This window comes from Mesoplodon bidens (genome assembly GCF_964165515.1).
Source record: "Mesoplodon bidens genome assembly, contig: HAP1_SCAFFOLD_925, whole genome shotgun sequence".
In the NCBI taxonomy this organism is placed as follows: Eukaryota; Metazoa; Chordata; class Mammalia; order Artiodactyla; family Ziphiidae; genus Mesoplodon; species Mesoplodon bidens.
Genome location: NW_027672125.1, coordinates 67,431 through 80,748, shown reverse-complemented (window position 1 = coordinate 80,748; position 13,318 = coordinate 67,431). Strand labels below are relative to the sequence as shown.

At 40.2% G+C, this 13,318-nt stretch overlaps 1 protein-coding gene across 1 annotated transcript; it reads left to right on the top strand.

Annotated features, from left to right (window-relative positions):
• The first annotated feature begins 9,270 nt into the window (after positions 1 to 9,270).
• On the top strand, positions 9,271 to 12,577 carry LOC308610559 (UDP-N-acetylglucosamine--peptide N-acetylglucosaminyltransferase 110 kDa subunit-like). Its single transcript, XM_081259649.1, has one exon. The coding sequence runs from the start codon at positions 9,389 to 9,391 to the stop codon at positions 12,527 to 12,529; it is 3,141 nt and encodes a 1,046-aa protein (XP_081115775.1). The 5' UTR covers positions 9,271 to 9,388; the 3' UTR covers positions 12,530 to 12,577.
• Positions 12,578 to 13,318: the final 741 nt, after the last annotated feature.

The following is a 13,318-nucleotide window of genomic DNA, read 5'->3' as shown; positions in this document are numbered from 1 at the left end:
TTCTCATAGGGCAGTGGTAGGAAGTTGTAAAATAAATGCCCTCAGCCTTTGTTCATCTGGGAATGCGTTAATTTCTCCCTACGTTTTGAAACCAGTTTGGCCAAATATAGAATTCTTGGTGGACAATTTTTTTTCTTTCAGCACTTTAAATATGGCTGGCCTCTTGCTTCCGTGGTTTCATAGAGGAAATTAGCTCTAATCTTTTTGAGGATCCCTGCTTTGTAACAAATTTCTTTTTTCTTTCTCCTTTGGGAGAAAAGATTCTTTCTGTGTCATTTGGCTTCTGAGAGTTTGATTATACTGGTTTTTGCTGTGGGGTTCTTTGAGTTTCTCTTAGTCCTGAAATCAGCCAAAGATTTATAGCAACCAAACACATAGTGAACCAGGGAAGAGGCAATTTGAAAATGGCAGGAAAGCTTTGTGGCATTTTTACTTGCCCTTGCCCCATCCACTGTTAGTGTAGTGATGGTCTTAAAGTGGTGGAGTCTTAATGCAGTGATAGTCTTAAAGTAACAGCAGACCATTCCTAGAATGGGACCCTCAATCCTGCTTCAGGAGGGAGCAGAAGAGACTGTACTCTCAGATTATTATGTGTATCTGTTCTAACCTGTCTGGGAGCTACCTGAAGGACTGACACAAGATGCTTATCTCTGTCTTAGCTAACTTGGAACACAGTCTGGAAAAGCAGCGGTCAATGCTCAAAAAAGTGCAAGTTGAACTAACAAAGCACAGATGGCTGGGGCAGAAGACTGTGCATTGAAATACAGTAGACCACAGAAGATGCAGGAGCCAAAGTTGGGGGAGATTCTTTGGGAAATTAGAACCTACAAAAAGTACACATGTGTCCAGAGAAATTAGGAAAGCCACATGCATACTCGAGATAAGATGCATGTTCTGAAAACACCAGAGGAGTCTCTAAGCTTTTACCATGGGCTGAGCCCTGAACTCAATGCAGGTCAGCTAAATGTTGAAGGAGTGATCCAGCAATCTGCACAATGGGCAGAGGTGTGTGGTTTTGGGTGTGCATGTGGATGTGCTTGTGTGTATTTATTTTTGTTTGTTTTAGGTGCAGGAATTCAAGGAAATCTCTGTCAAAACATTAGCTAAACATGAACTAAAGGAACAGAGACTTCGGTGCATACATACGATAAGGAAAACAGTCATTGCAAAAATAGTTTGGAAAGGTCCCTAAACAAACAGACTACTACAGCCTCCAACAATCAAAAGCCCAGGAAACCCTGGGAAAGTGGGAGAATCTGATTTCCATAGATACCACATTATAATATTTGAAAGACAAATTTTCAACCAAAAAAATCACAAGGTATACAAAGACATGGAAAAGTATGGTCCATTTAAGAAAACAAATTAATTGATGAAACCATCCCTAATGAAGCCCAGACATTTCTCCACTGCATATTCTTGCCTCCTTTGTCATAGATTCATTGACCATAAGTGCATGGGTTTCTTTCTGGGCTCTCTATTCTGTTCCAGTGATCGATGTTTTTGTGCCAGTACCATGCTGTTTTGATTACTGTAGGTTTGTAGCATAGTCTGAAGCCAGGGAGCATGATTCCTCCAGTTGTGTTCTTCTTTCTCAAGACTGTTTTAGCTATTCAGGACCTTTTGTGTTTCCATACAAACTTTAAAATTATTTGTTCTAGGTCTGTGGAAAATGCCCTTGATATGTTGATACAGACTGCATTGAATCCATTGATTTCCTTGGGTATGATAGTCACTTTAACAATATTAATTCTTCCAATCCGTGACCATGGTATATCTTTCCAGCTGTTTGTGTCATCTTTAATTTCTTGTATCAGTGTCATATAGTTCCCTGGGTACAGGTCTTTTACCTCCTTAGGCAGATTTATTCTTCTGTATTTTATTCTTTTTTACGCGATTGTAAATGGGATTGTTTCCTTAATTTCTCTTTCTGATAGTTCACTGTTAGTGTATAGAAATACAGTAGATTTCTAGATATAAATTCTGTATCCTACAAATTTACCAAGTTCATTTTTGAGCTCTAATAATTTTTGGATGGTGTCTTTCAGATTTTCTATGGATCATGCCATCTGCAAACAGTGACAGTTTTACTTTTTCCTCTCCATTTTGGAGTCCTTTTATTTATTGACTTTTCTTGTCTGATTGCTGTGGCTAGGACTTCCAAAAGTACCTTCAATAAAAGTGGTGAGAGTGGGCATCCTTGTCTTGTTCCTGATCTTAGGGGAAATGCTTTCAGCTTTTCACCATTGAGTATGTTAGCTATGAGCTTGTCGTATATGGCCTTTATTATGTTGAGGTATGTGTTCCCTCTATGCCCACTTTCTGGAGAGTTTTTACCATGAATGGATATTGAATTTTTTTCAAAAGCTTTTTTTTCATCTATTGAGATAATCATATGGTTTTTAGTCTTCAATTTGTTACTGTGATGATAAGAGACCTAAGAGAGCTACAGAGGCTAAGTGACCTATCCTTCCCTGAATGGGTAGGTATCCTTGTTCTGCCTTCTAATTGAGTTAGTATCTGAGTAAAGAACTGCCAGGTGTCATTTAGTTCACAATACACTGTTGTGGCAATATAGAAATGAATTTGTCTAAATCATTTGGCTTTTCTAAATTATAGTAAATGAATATACTGAATGAATACTTCAACTTAAGGAAATGCTCTTAAAGATATATTAATGTAGGCACTTCAGCGGAGAATTGAAAACAAAACAAATAATTCAGGTAAAATTAAAGTACACTCAGTTGTATCCAGTTTCCTCTTGTAAATCTCTCTTTTTCATTTGAGTGGACAGTCACTGGAGAATATCTGACTTGGGGCTAAGGAAATCTAAGCCTTCTTGGCCACACTGTATTCTCTTATGTCGTTTAATAAAGACACCAGTTGGGTTGCTGAAAAAATAGTGGGAAAAATCAATGCCTCACATCCAAAGGGCAGCTCTTGAAAATATGTGGATTGTTGTAGTCATTTTGCTCTTCTGGCCTCAGAAGTTCTAATCTTAACCTTAGCCCCTCATGCAGAGAGACTTTTTAAACCAATTCACACATTACTCATTATGTGACTGTTGAATAAGAGAAACCCAGCTCTTTTCCTGTGCTTTCAAGCAGTTATCTTCTTCAAAACTTTGTTTGGATTGTTATACCTTAACCTTGCCTGGCAAGGGACTTATGGGAAGGTTGTTATTGTTTGAAAGTTTGGTGCCAGTATCTGCAAAGAAAGAAGAAAGTAAAGAAGGAAAGGTGTGTTTATCAAACATCCCAATAGTGAAAGTGTGTGAAAGCAACTTTTGAAAAAGTGAATCTGTCAGAGTTCAGCCGTATTATTACATTTTATTTTATTCATTGAACATAAATAATTATCAGTGAATCCTTTCTAGATTTTCTAGTTTCCCAAAGTTCCCTGTATTCACATTCTAAGGTGAAAAATGGTATTTTAAGTCACTGCTCTCCACCTTATATTATTTATAATCACTCCTCATGACCTCTTCCTTCAAAGAAACGTGATCCTGAGAAGTGTCCTTTGTTTGTCTTTGTGGAATAAGTGATGGGGATGCATCCTGGAGACCTGTGAGATGTTTAAATTGTGGCCTAATGAAACTAGGATGGAGAGTTCTGGAAAGATCTGGAAAGATGGCTGGTAGAGTGTGGTCAGATGTGGGAGAAGAGACGCGTACCGAGAGAGGGAGAGGAAATTTTCAGAGGGAGACAATTAAACAAATAATTCAATAAGTTTTGTTGTGTGGTGTGGGATGCAAGCCTTTCTCTCCCCCTTTCCTTCACAATCTCTTTGTTAAAGACTGTGTTTTTCATTAGTTTTACTAAGATAGGATTTGCCGTTTTCTTTGGATACTGAGAATGGACCCATGGAAACAGTTACATTTGGGTTATCTCTGACTATCTTTAATGAAGAACATAAATATTGGCCACACTATCTATGCACATGCTATCATCATGCCTTTTTTGTTCTCTGTTCATATATCTAAGTCCTCTTCTTTGAGGTCAATCTCAAATCTCATCTGAAATGTACATTTATTGATAGATTCAAGCCATAATGAACTGTCCCTTCTTTGTGCTCCTTAGGCTCTGATTATTTATAAAAACTCATTTTTGAACTTAGACCCTGTCCAATATGATATATTACTTATTTCATCAGCATATGTTATATCCTCAACACAGTTATAAGCTTTTGTGGGGCTGGGATCATACATTCTGTAATTTTTCTCAGTACTTACACTTACTTTGATAGAAAGCGCATTCATTCATCTAAACATCATTTATTGAGTGTTAATTAAATGTCTCAACTCAGTCAATATTGTTTGAGTGAATGCATGCATGAATGAGGGAGTATGCAATAGGTAGCCTAATGTACCGCCCGATGTGAAAAAACCAAAAGCATAAACACAAAAGCAAGCCGAAAAGTGGCCCAGGACTTTCTGTAAAATATCCTGCTTTTGTTGGATGAGGCCATGAAAATCAAGATGCTCCTGAAAGGTCTTAAGAGCTGACCAAGAATAGTAAACAATTGAAATTCTCTCAGGCTTATTCAACCCTATCACTGGACACATTTATACCTCTCAGGAATGTTATTAAAAGAAGAGATTAATAAAGCTTTTATAGATGAGTTGATAAATCTCTAAACATTTAAATCTTCATTTCCTCCTAGGTTTCTCTAGTTTGGGTTTCCAAAAGATTTCAAGAAACCACAGGATAATTAAAAAATTAGACATTATCTTTCTTACCTTCATGTTTTTTGATGGTAAACACATTTTATTTTCTCCATAGTGCTGCCCAATTTCCACCAGTACAGTTCTTAAGTGAATTTTGCTCTGGATGGTGGGATATATAAGATGTAAATGAATTGTTTGTATATGTTTTAGAATTCTTCTAAAGGGCCTGGCCATGGAAATGCATTGAATCTTACTTAAATAAGTAAAGGAACTTCCTCAGAATTATTATTTTATTCTGGTTAGGATACTCTCTGCCCTGGTTTGTTAAAATTTCCCTCTAGAGTGGTTTTAATTTTGTTTCTGATAGGGTCCTAGGATTTATTGCCACACCCATCCTGCATCTGGTTTTCTTTGAATTCCTCTCCTTGCAGTTTCTGATTCATACAGGGCCTTACAGGTTAGTGACAACCTGGCCATCACAACTCTGGGAAGGACAGGCCTACTTTTCAGAGGTGCTGATGTTTTCTGTACCTGAAGGTTTTCAAGAGATATCAATCTTCCTCACCACCTCCCTTGGCCCTCTTAATGGACTAAGCAGTTCCTCATGAAAGTTCTGTAGGATATCTGTACTAACTTCTCCATATTGTTCCATCCTGAGTCTAAATTCCTGGCCTCAAGGTAATGTTAGATTTCTAGCTCCAGCCCCTATGTACATAAGGCCTCTACTAAGGAACAGAACGCATACACATCAGTCTGCTCTTATTTCTCTGGATTTAATTTCTCTGTTACTTTCTGAAACATGCAGGTGCTCCTTTCTTTCTTTTAATCTCAGCTATGTGCTTTTAACATTTTGAAAACTGACCCAGAATTTACATGTGTCTCCAGTAAGAGTACATTAAATTGAGCTTAGTCTGCTCTTCTACTGGCATATTTGAGATCCAAATAATTTGCTACTTAACTGGATTCAGTTACCTGTATATTTCAGGCACCTAAAACTCACCATGTTCCAAATTTCCCCCTTTATAGTTAGTAATTTTCTTGGGAATCTGGATAACATTAGATGGAATAAAGTTAGTGAGTGGCCCAGGATTGCCTGAAATTTTGTTTGTCAGAGTGGCCAGGGAAAGTTAAGCAAAGAAGCAAACCAAATGAAAAACAGAATCACATTATTATGGCTGAGACAAGATTCCATGCAGAACTCTCTGTAGAGCTGGGTTGGGTCATAACTTATGCCAGAGCTCTAGGTGGGGTTGACACCATCTCATGCCAAGCTCTCAGTTCTGGGCTAATGTCATCTCTGGTCCACTCTATGGAGTGGAAACTTTGGAGGAATGGCCAATGTGTTCCACAGTGTAGGAAGAGGGAAATTGTGAACGTTACTTTCTAAATTGTGGAGGAACTAACCACTGTAAATGTGCCTTGAACTATGGTGTTTAATTTGACCAGTCAGATCAATGACTTTCCCCTTGAATGAAATGCTGCTACGTATATGAGCAGAAAAACAAAACTGGTATAAGGAATAGATAGCTAGTGGGAAGCAGCCGCATAGCCCAGGAAGATCAGCTCTGTGCTTTGTGACCACCTAGAGGGGTGACATAGGGCGGGTGGGAGGGAGGGAGTTGCAAGAGGGAAGAGATATGGGGACATATGTATATGTATAACTGATTTACTTTGTTAGAAAGTGGAAACTAACACACCATTGTAAAGCAATTATACTCCAATGAAGATGTTTAAAAAAAAACTAGTGTAAGGAGCTGGAGAGACTGGGAGTCTTATTTTCCCAGCAATTAACTTTTCCTCGACCATGACCTTCCTTTTGAGTCTCCTAGACCTTGGGGATGATAGCAACCCCTTGGGTTGGGGGATGGCAACCCCATCTTCACTAGAACCTCTATAGTTAACTTTGATTTTTCCCACACCGTCTATCCATCCCATGTATGCAGTCAGACATTTGATCTTGGACTTTTACTGACAAAATATCCTTGAATATAACCATTTCTTTTCACTGCCACTGCTACTGCTTTTGTCACTGCCTTAACTAGAGCTTTAACTTTAAGTTCTTTATATAAATATCTAAATATCTATATATAAATAAAATATACAAATAAATAAAATGTAATATTAATTTTGATGATTTAAAAGTCTTTTCTTGATAAAGACTTTTCCTGATAAATATACACAATATCTTATATAAATATTTGTGTATTATCTGTTCTTTTCTTAGAATTTTAGTCATATGATTCTATCTCTTGGTATGTCTAGAACTTTTTGATTGAATGCTGACTATTTTATTTGGCTTTTAAAATTTTTCTCAGTGGAAATGTTGTTTTGCTTCAAAATATTTTACTCTACCTGGAAGTAGCAAATCTTCAAATTACAATTTGTTAAATGCTTTGAAATATCAATACTATAGGTGTCACAAAATCTAGAAAAATGACATTTGAAAATTAACTACTGCCAGATGTGTCTCTATAAAACTTTTTCCCCACTCTTGTAGCTATATATTCTTTAACTGCCTCCTGTTTTAGAAATAAAATTGTAAGAAATAAACTTTGTAGTTTATAGACATAGATTTCTTTTCACATGGTTGATTAGAGTTTGCTTTTAGTTATTAATAGTTTAGAAAAGTTTATTTCAGCATCACAATTTATTATTGATAATGTCGCATTAATGTTCATTGTTAACTTTGAGAAAACCTCTATGGATTACTTCCTCATAAATATTTACTATTATAAATGCATTACTGATTTCAGTACTGCTATAGGTTTGTGCATTACAGGAATTCTGATAAAATACTCATTGACACCATTCCATTACACACATTATTGATGGGGTATATTCTTTTATTTCTTTCTTTATTTATTTTTGACTGTGTTGTGTCTTCGTTGCTGTGCGCAGGCTTTCTCTAGTTGCAGCGACTGGGGGATACTCTTTGTTGCGGTGTGCAGGCTTCTTATTGTGGTGGCTTCTCTTGTTGCAAAGCACAGGCTCTAGGCACACAAGCTTCAGTAGTTGTGGCTCGCAGGCTCAGTAGTTGTGGCTCACGGGCTCTAGAGCGAAGGCCCCATAGTCGTGGCACACGGTCTTAGTTGTTCCGCGGCATGTGGGATCTTCCCGGACCAGGGCTCGAACCCGTGTCCCCTGCATTGGCAGGTGACTTCCTAACCACTGTGCCATCAGGGAAGCCCCTGGAGTATATTGGGTTTTTTTTTTTTTTTGCGGTATGCTGGCCTCTCACTGTTGTGGCCTCTCCCCGTTGTGGGGCACAGGCTCCGGACATGCAGGCTCAGTGGCCATGGCTCACGGGCCTAGCTGCTACGTGGCATATGGGATCTTCCCGGACTGGGGCACGAACCCGTGTCCCCTGCATCGGCAGGCAGACTCTCAACCACTGCACCACCAGGGAAGCCCTGGGGTATATTCTTGACAGAAGGAAATTTCCGTTTTGACTAAGCATTGAAGAAAACTGAATCTTTGACTTATCCTTCACATGCCTGATGATTGAAATAATTTTCCACAGAATAACTTCTGGTTTTATACTTTTCAGTTCTTTTTTTCTTCTTCAAACGCACATGCTTTGAGAGCTGTGAAGTGCAAGACATGGCTATATTGTAAGGTGGTTTTTGTCCTTACGCTTCTGTGTCTTGTGCTAGTTAAGTCAGTAGAGTAGTCAGTAAGAGTACTGGAAGTTATTCCTGTAATGGGATATTATATAGTCAGTTACATATGGTGGTGTCTGAAAATCACATAATAGCCTCACTTAAAACATCTCCTTAGCCAGATTTCAAGAAAGCCTGTGACCAATCCAATATGATCCAACATAGCAGAATATGATAGAAGGAAAATTGACAAAGAAATAGACGCTGGACTTACCTGATGGAAATAAAAATATCTCACTTTTGACAATTTTGCAAAAACCTATAATGACATGAACTAATTTCTAGGGTTCTTCGTAGGACCTAAAAAGGAACCCATAGAGTTGTGGAACAACAATAGAAGCTACTGTGATGAGAAGCCCGGACACCGCAACAAAGAGTAGCCCCCGCTCGCCGCAACTAGAGAAAGCCTGCACGCAGCACTGAAGACCCAACGCAGCCAAGATAAAAATAAATAAATAAATAAAAATAAATTTATCTTTTAAAAAGTGATACTCAGGTTTGAGGCATGAGAAATTTGATGAGGAGAAATTAGCTAATGTTTGCAGAACTTTTAAAATATCAAACTCAGTCTCTAAGATTTTAGCATTCTATACAACATCGGTTACTTATTAGTGGTTTGGGAAGGCCAATTTAAAATTTTCTCATCTTACTGTATTGAAATTCACGGCCCTAATGTTCTCCACGTTGACTATATGAATGATGAAGAAAAGTCAATCATGTATTTCATTTCCAACTGGACAGAAAACAATATTTTGAAAAGTGTTTGGCCTACTGACTTTTGATTTCTTCTAAGGCAAATGGATAGGTAATTTTTATTCCCTGATTAGGAGAAAAATGGAGGAAGAGGGCAGGGTTAAGAATTAAGATTTCAAGAGCATGAGAGGTAGATGGCCAACCATAGTTCCTAAGGTTCGGTGCCTGTAACTGTTGCCGCTGCTTAAGCGTGCCAAAGCAGTGGTACGGCTGCTGCGCTCGTGTTTGCTACCACTAGAAACATTCTTGCCAGTAGTGGCGGCAGCGGGACTCAATTACTCCCTTTTTTCACTCTCTCCAGAAGCTCCAGATGGCGTCTTCCGTGGGCAACGTGGCCGACAGCACAGAACCAACGAAACGTATGCTTTCCTTCCAAGGGTTAGCTGAGCTGGCACATCGAGAATATCAGGCAGGAGATTTTGAGACAGCTGAGAGACACTGCATGCAGCTCTGGAGACAAGAGCCAGGCAATACTGGTGTACTTTTATTACTTTCATCTATACACTTCCAGTGTCGAAGGCTGGACAGATCTGCCCACTTTAGTACTCTGGCAATTAAACAGAACCCTCTTCTGGCAGAAGCCTATTCGAATTTGGGGAATGTGTACAAGGAAAGAGGGCAGTTGCAGGAAGCAACTGAGCATTACCGGCATGCATTGCGTCTCAAACCAGATTTCATCGATGGTTATATTAACCTGGCAGCCGCTTTGGTAGCAGCAGGCGACATGGAAGGAGCAGTACAAGCTTACGTCTCTGCTCTTCAGTACAATCCTTCTTTGTACTGTGTTCGCAGTGACCTGGGGAACCTGCTCAAAGCCCTGGGTGGCTTAGAAGAAGCCAAGGCATGTTATTTGAAAGCAATTGAGATGCAACCGAACTTTGCAGTAGCTTGGAGTAATCTTGGCTGTGTTTTCAATGCACAAGGGGAGATTTGGCTTGCAATTCATCACTTTGAAAAGGCTGTCACCCTTGACCCCAATTTTCTGGATGCTTATATCAATTTAGGAAATGTCTTCAATGAGGCACGGATTTTTGACAGAGCTGTGGCAGCTTACCTTCGTGCCCTAAGCTTGAGTCCAAATCATGCAGTGGTACATGGCAACCTGGCTTGTGTATACTATGAGCAAGGCCTGATGGATCTGGCAATAGACACCTACAGGCGAGCTATTGAATTGCAACCACATTTCCCTGATGCTTACTGCAACCTAGCCAACGCTCTCAAAGAGAAGGGCAGTGTTGCTGAAGCAGAAGATTGTTATCATACAGCTCTCCGGCTGTGTCCCCGCCATGCAGACTCTCTGAATAACCTAGCCAATATCAAAGGAGAACAGGGAAACAGTGAAGAGGCAGTTCGCTTGTATCGTAAAGCATTAGAGCTCTGCCCAGACTTTGCTGATGCCCATTCAAATTTAGCAAGTGTATTGAAGCAGCAGGGAAAACTGCACGAAGCTCTGATGCATTATAAGGAGGCTATTCGAATCAGTCCTACCTTTGCTGATGCGTACTGTAATATGGGAAACACTCTATGGGATATGCAGGATGTTCAGGGAGCCTTAGAGTGTTATACTCGTGCCGTGCAGATCAACCCTGCATTTGCGGATGCCCACAGCAATCTGGCTTCCATTCACCAGGATTCAGGGAATATTCCAGAAGCAATTGCTTCTTATCGCACTGTTCTGAAGCTTCAACCTGATTTTCCTGACGCTTATTGTAATTTGGCTCATTGCCTGCAGGTTGTCTGTGATTGGACAGACTATGATGAGCGAATGAAGAAGTTGGTCAGCATTGTGGCTGACCAGTTGGAGAAGAATAGGTTGCCTTCTGTGCAGCCTCATCATAGTATGCTCTATCCTCTTCCTCATGGCTTCAGGAAGGCTATTGCTGAGAGGCATGGGAACCTCTGCTTGGCTAATATAAGTGCCCTTCATAAACCACCGTATGAACATCCAAAAGACTTGAAGCTCAGTGACGGTCGACTGCATGTAGGATACGTGAGTTCTGACTTTGGGAACCATCCTACTTCTCACCTTATGCAGTCTATTCCAGGCATTCACAATTCTGATAAATTTGAGATATTCTGTCATGCCCTGAGCCCACATGATGGCACAAACTTCCGAGCGAAGGTGATGGCAGAAGCCAATCATTTCACTGATCTTTCTCAGATTCCATGCAATGGGAAAGCAGCTGATCGCATCCATCAAGATGGTATACACATCCTTGTAAATATGAATGGTTATACCAGGGGTGCTCGAAATGAACTCTTTGCTCTCAGGCCAGCTCCTATTCAGGCAATGTGGCTGGGGTACCCTGGGACTAGTGGCGTGCTTTTCATGGATTATATCATCACTGATCAGGAAACGTCACCTGCTGAAGTTGCTGAGCAGTATTCTGAGAAACTGGCTTATATGCCCCATACGTTCTTTATTGGTGATCATGCTAATATGTTCCCGCACCTGAAGAAAAAAGCCGTCATCGATTTTAAGTCCAATGGGCACATTTATGACAATCGGATTGTGCTGAATGGCATCGGCCTCCAAGCATTTCTTGATAGTCTATCAGATGTGCAAATAGTCAAGATGAAATGTCCTGATGGAGAAGACAACACAGACAGCAGTAATACAGCTCTTAATATGCCTGTCATTCCTATGAATACTGTTGCAGAAGCAGTTATTGAAATGATTAACAGAGGACAAATTCAGATTACAATAAATGGATTCAGTATTAGCAATGGCCTGGCAACTACCCTGATCAACAATAAGGCTGCCACTGGAGAGGAGGTTCCCCGTACCATTATTGTAACCACACGTTCTCAGTATGGGTTACCAGAAGATGCCATTGTGTACTGTAACTTTAATCAGTTATACAAAATTGACCCATCTACTTTGCAGATGTGGGCAAATATTCTGAAGCGTGTTCCCAATAGTGTACTGTGGCTGTTGCGTTTTCCAGCAGCAGGAGAAGCTAATATTCAACAGTACGCACAAAATATGGGCCTTCCCCCGAACCGTATCATTTTTTCCCCTGTTGCTCCTAAAGAGGAACATGTTCGGAGAGGCCAGCTGGCTGATGTCTGCTTGGACACTCCACTCTGTAATGGCCACACCACAGGGATGGATGTCCTTTGGGCAGGGACCCCCATGGTGACTATGCCAGGAGAGACTCTTGCTTCCCGAGTTGCAGGTTCCCAGCTCACTTGTTTAGGCTGTCTTGAGCTGATTGCTAAAAATCGGCAAGAATATGAAGAGATAGCTGTGAAACTGGGAACTGATCTCGAATACCTGAAGAAAATTCGTGGCAAAGTCTGGAAGCAGAGAACATCTAGCCCTCTGTTCAACACCAAACAATACACAATGGAACTAGAGCGGCTCTATCTACACATGTGGGAGCATTATGCAGCTGGCAACAAACCTGATCACATGATTAAGCCTGTTGAAGTCACTGAGTCGGCCTAAATAATGACTGTGTGCCCAGGAGAATTACCCCTGTAGCTGAGCCTCAACCTTCTGGGGGAAAGGAAACTACTTTTTCAATAGCATGGTGCAGATGGGTGACAGACAATGATAAGGAATAGCACAGCCAGACTTGATTCCTGCATGATCACGATAGGGAGAGACCCAAGAGATGCGAAACTGCTGTTCCACAAGGAGTCTCCATCGAATTTTGCAGCAGCCAGGTGTCTGGAAGGTCTGGAAGGTAAGTCTGGAAGGTCTGATCTCCCTTGGTCTTCCAGGGGATGGATGGTTAGTGTGGAAGGGAGATAGAGATTGCCCGGCCGTTTTGTGATTATCACGGATTGATTGAGTCTTCTGAATTAATTTTTTTCTTTCTATTTTGGGTATTGGAGCTTTTAAAAATGTTTGGTTTCAGGTATTTTTATTCATGTGAAGTGTATATGATTCTCTTGAGATAAGGTTTTAGGCTAAAATATTCCTTGTTTTAGTTTCTGAACTCTACCGATAAATGGGGACTTTGCTGGTGTAGTCTTTTTATAGGTTTTATAAACCACTTGAGCCTCTATCAGTCACTTTAGTGTCTGACATAACGTTTGGAACTCTCAGTGCTTTGTTGGTCTGTAGATGATGGCTTCAATTCTTTTTCTGGTCCGTTTCCTTCTTCCCTTCCCCCCACTTTAAAAATTCTCCTGTAACTTGGCTAACAAAATACCAAGTGTGATTCAAAACCTCCCAGAGTGTTTCTCTTCAACACATCATCTGGTGCCAAATGAAGATTGTTAGGAGTGC

Bases quoted from the DNA above. Each gene is read 5' to 3' on its own strand.
- LOC308610559 (XM_081259649.1), top strand. From the start codon at position 9,389: ATGGCGTCTTCCGTGGGCAACGTGGCCGACAGCACAGAACCAACGAAA.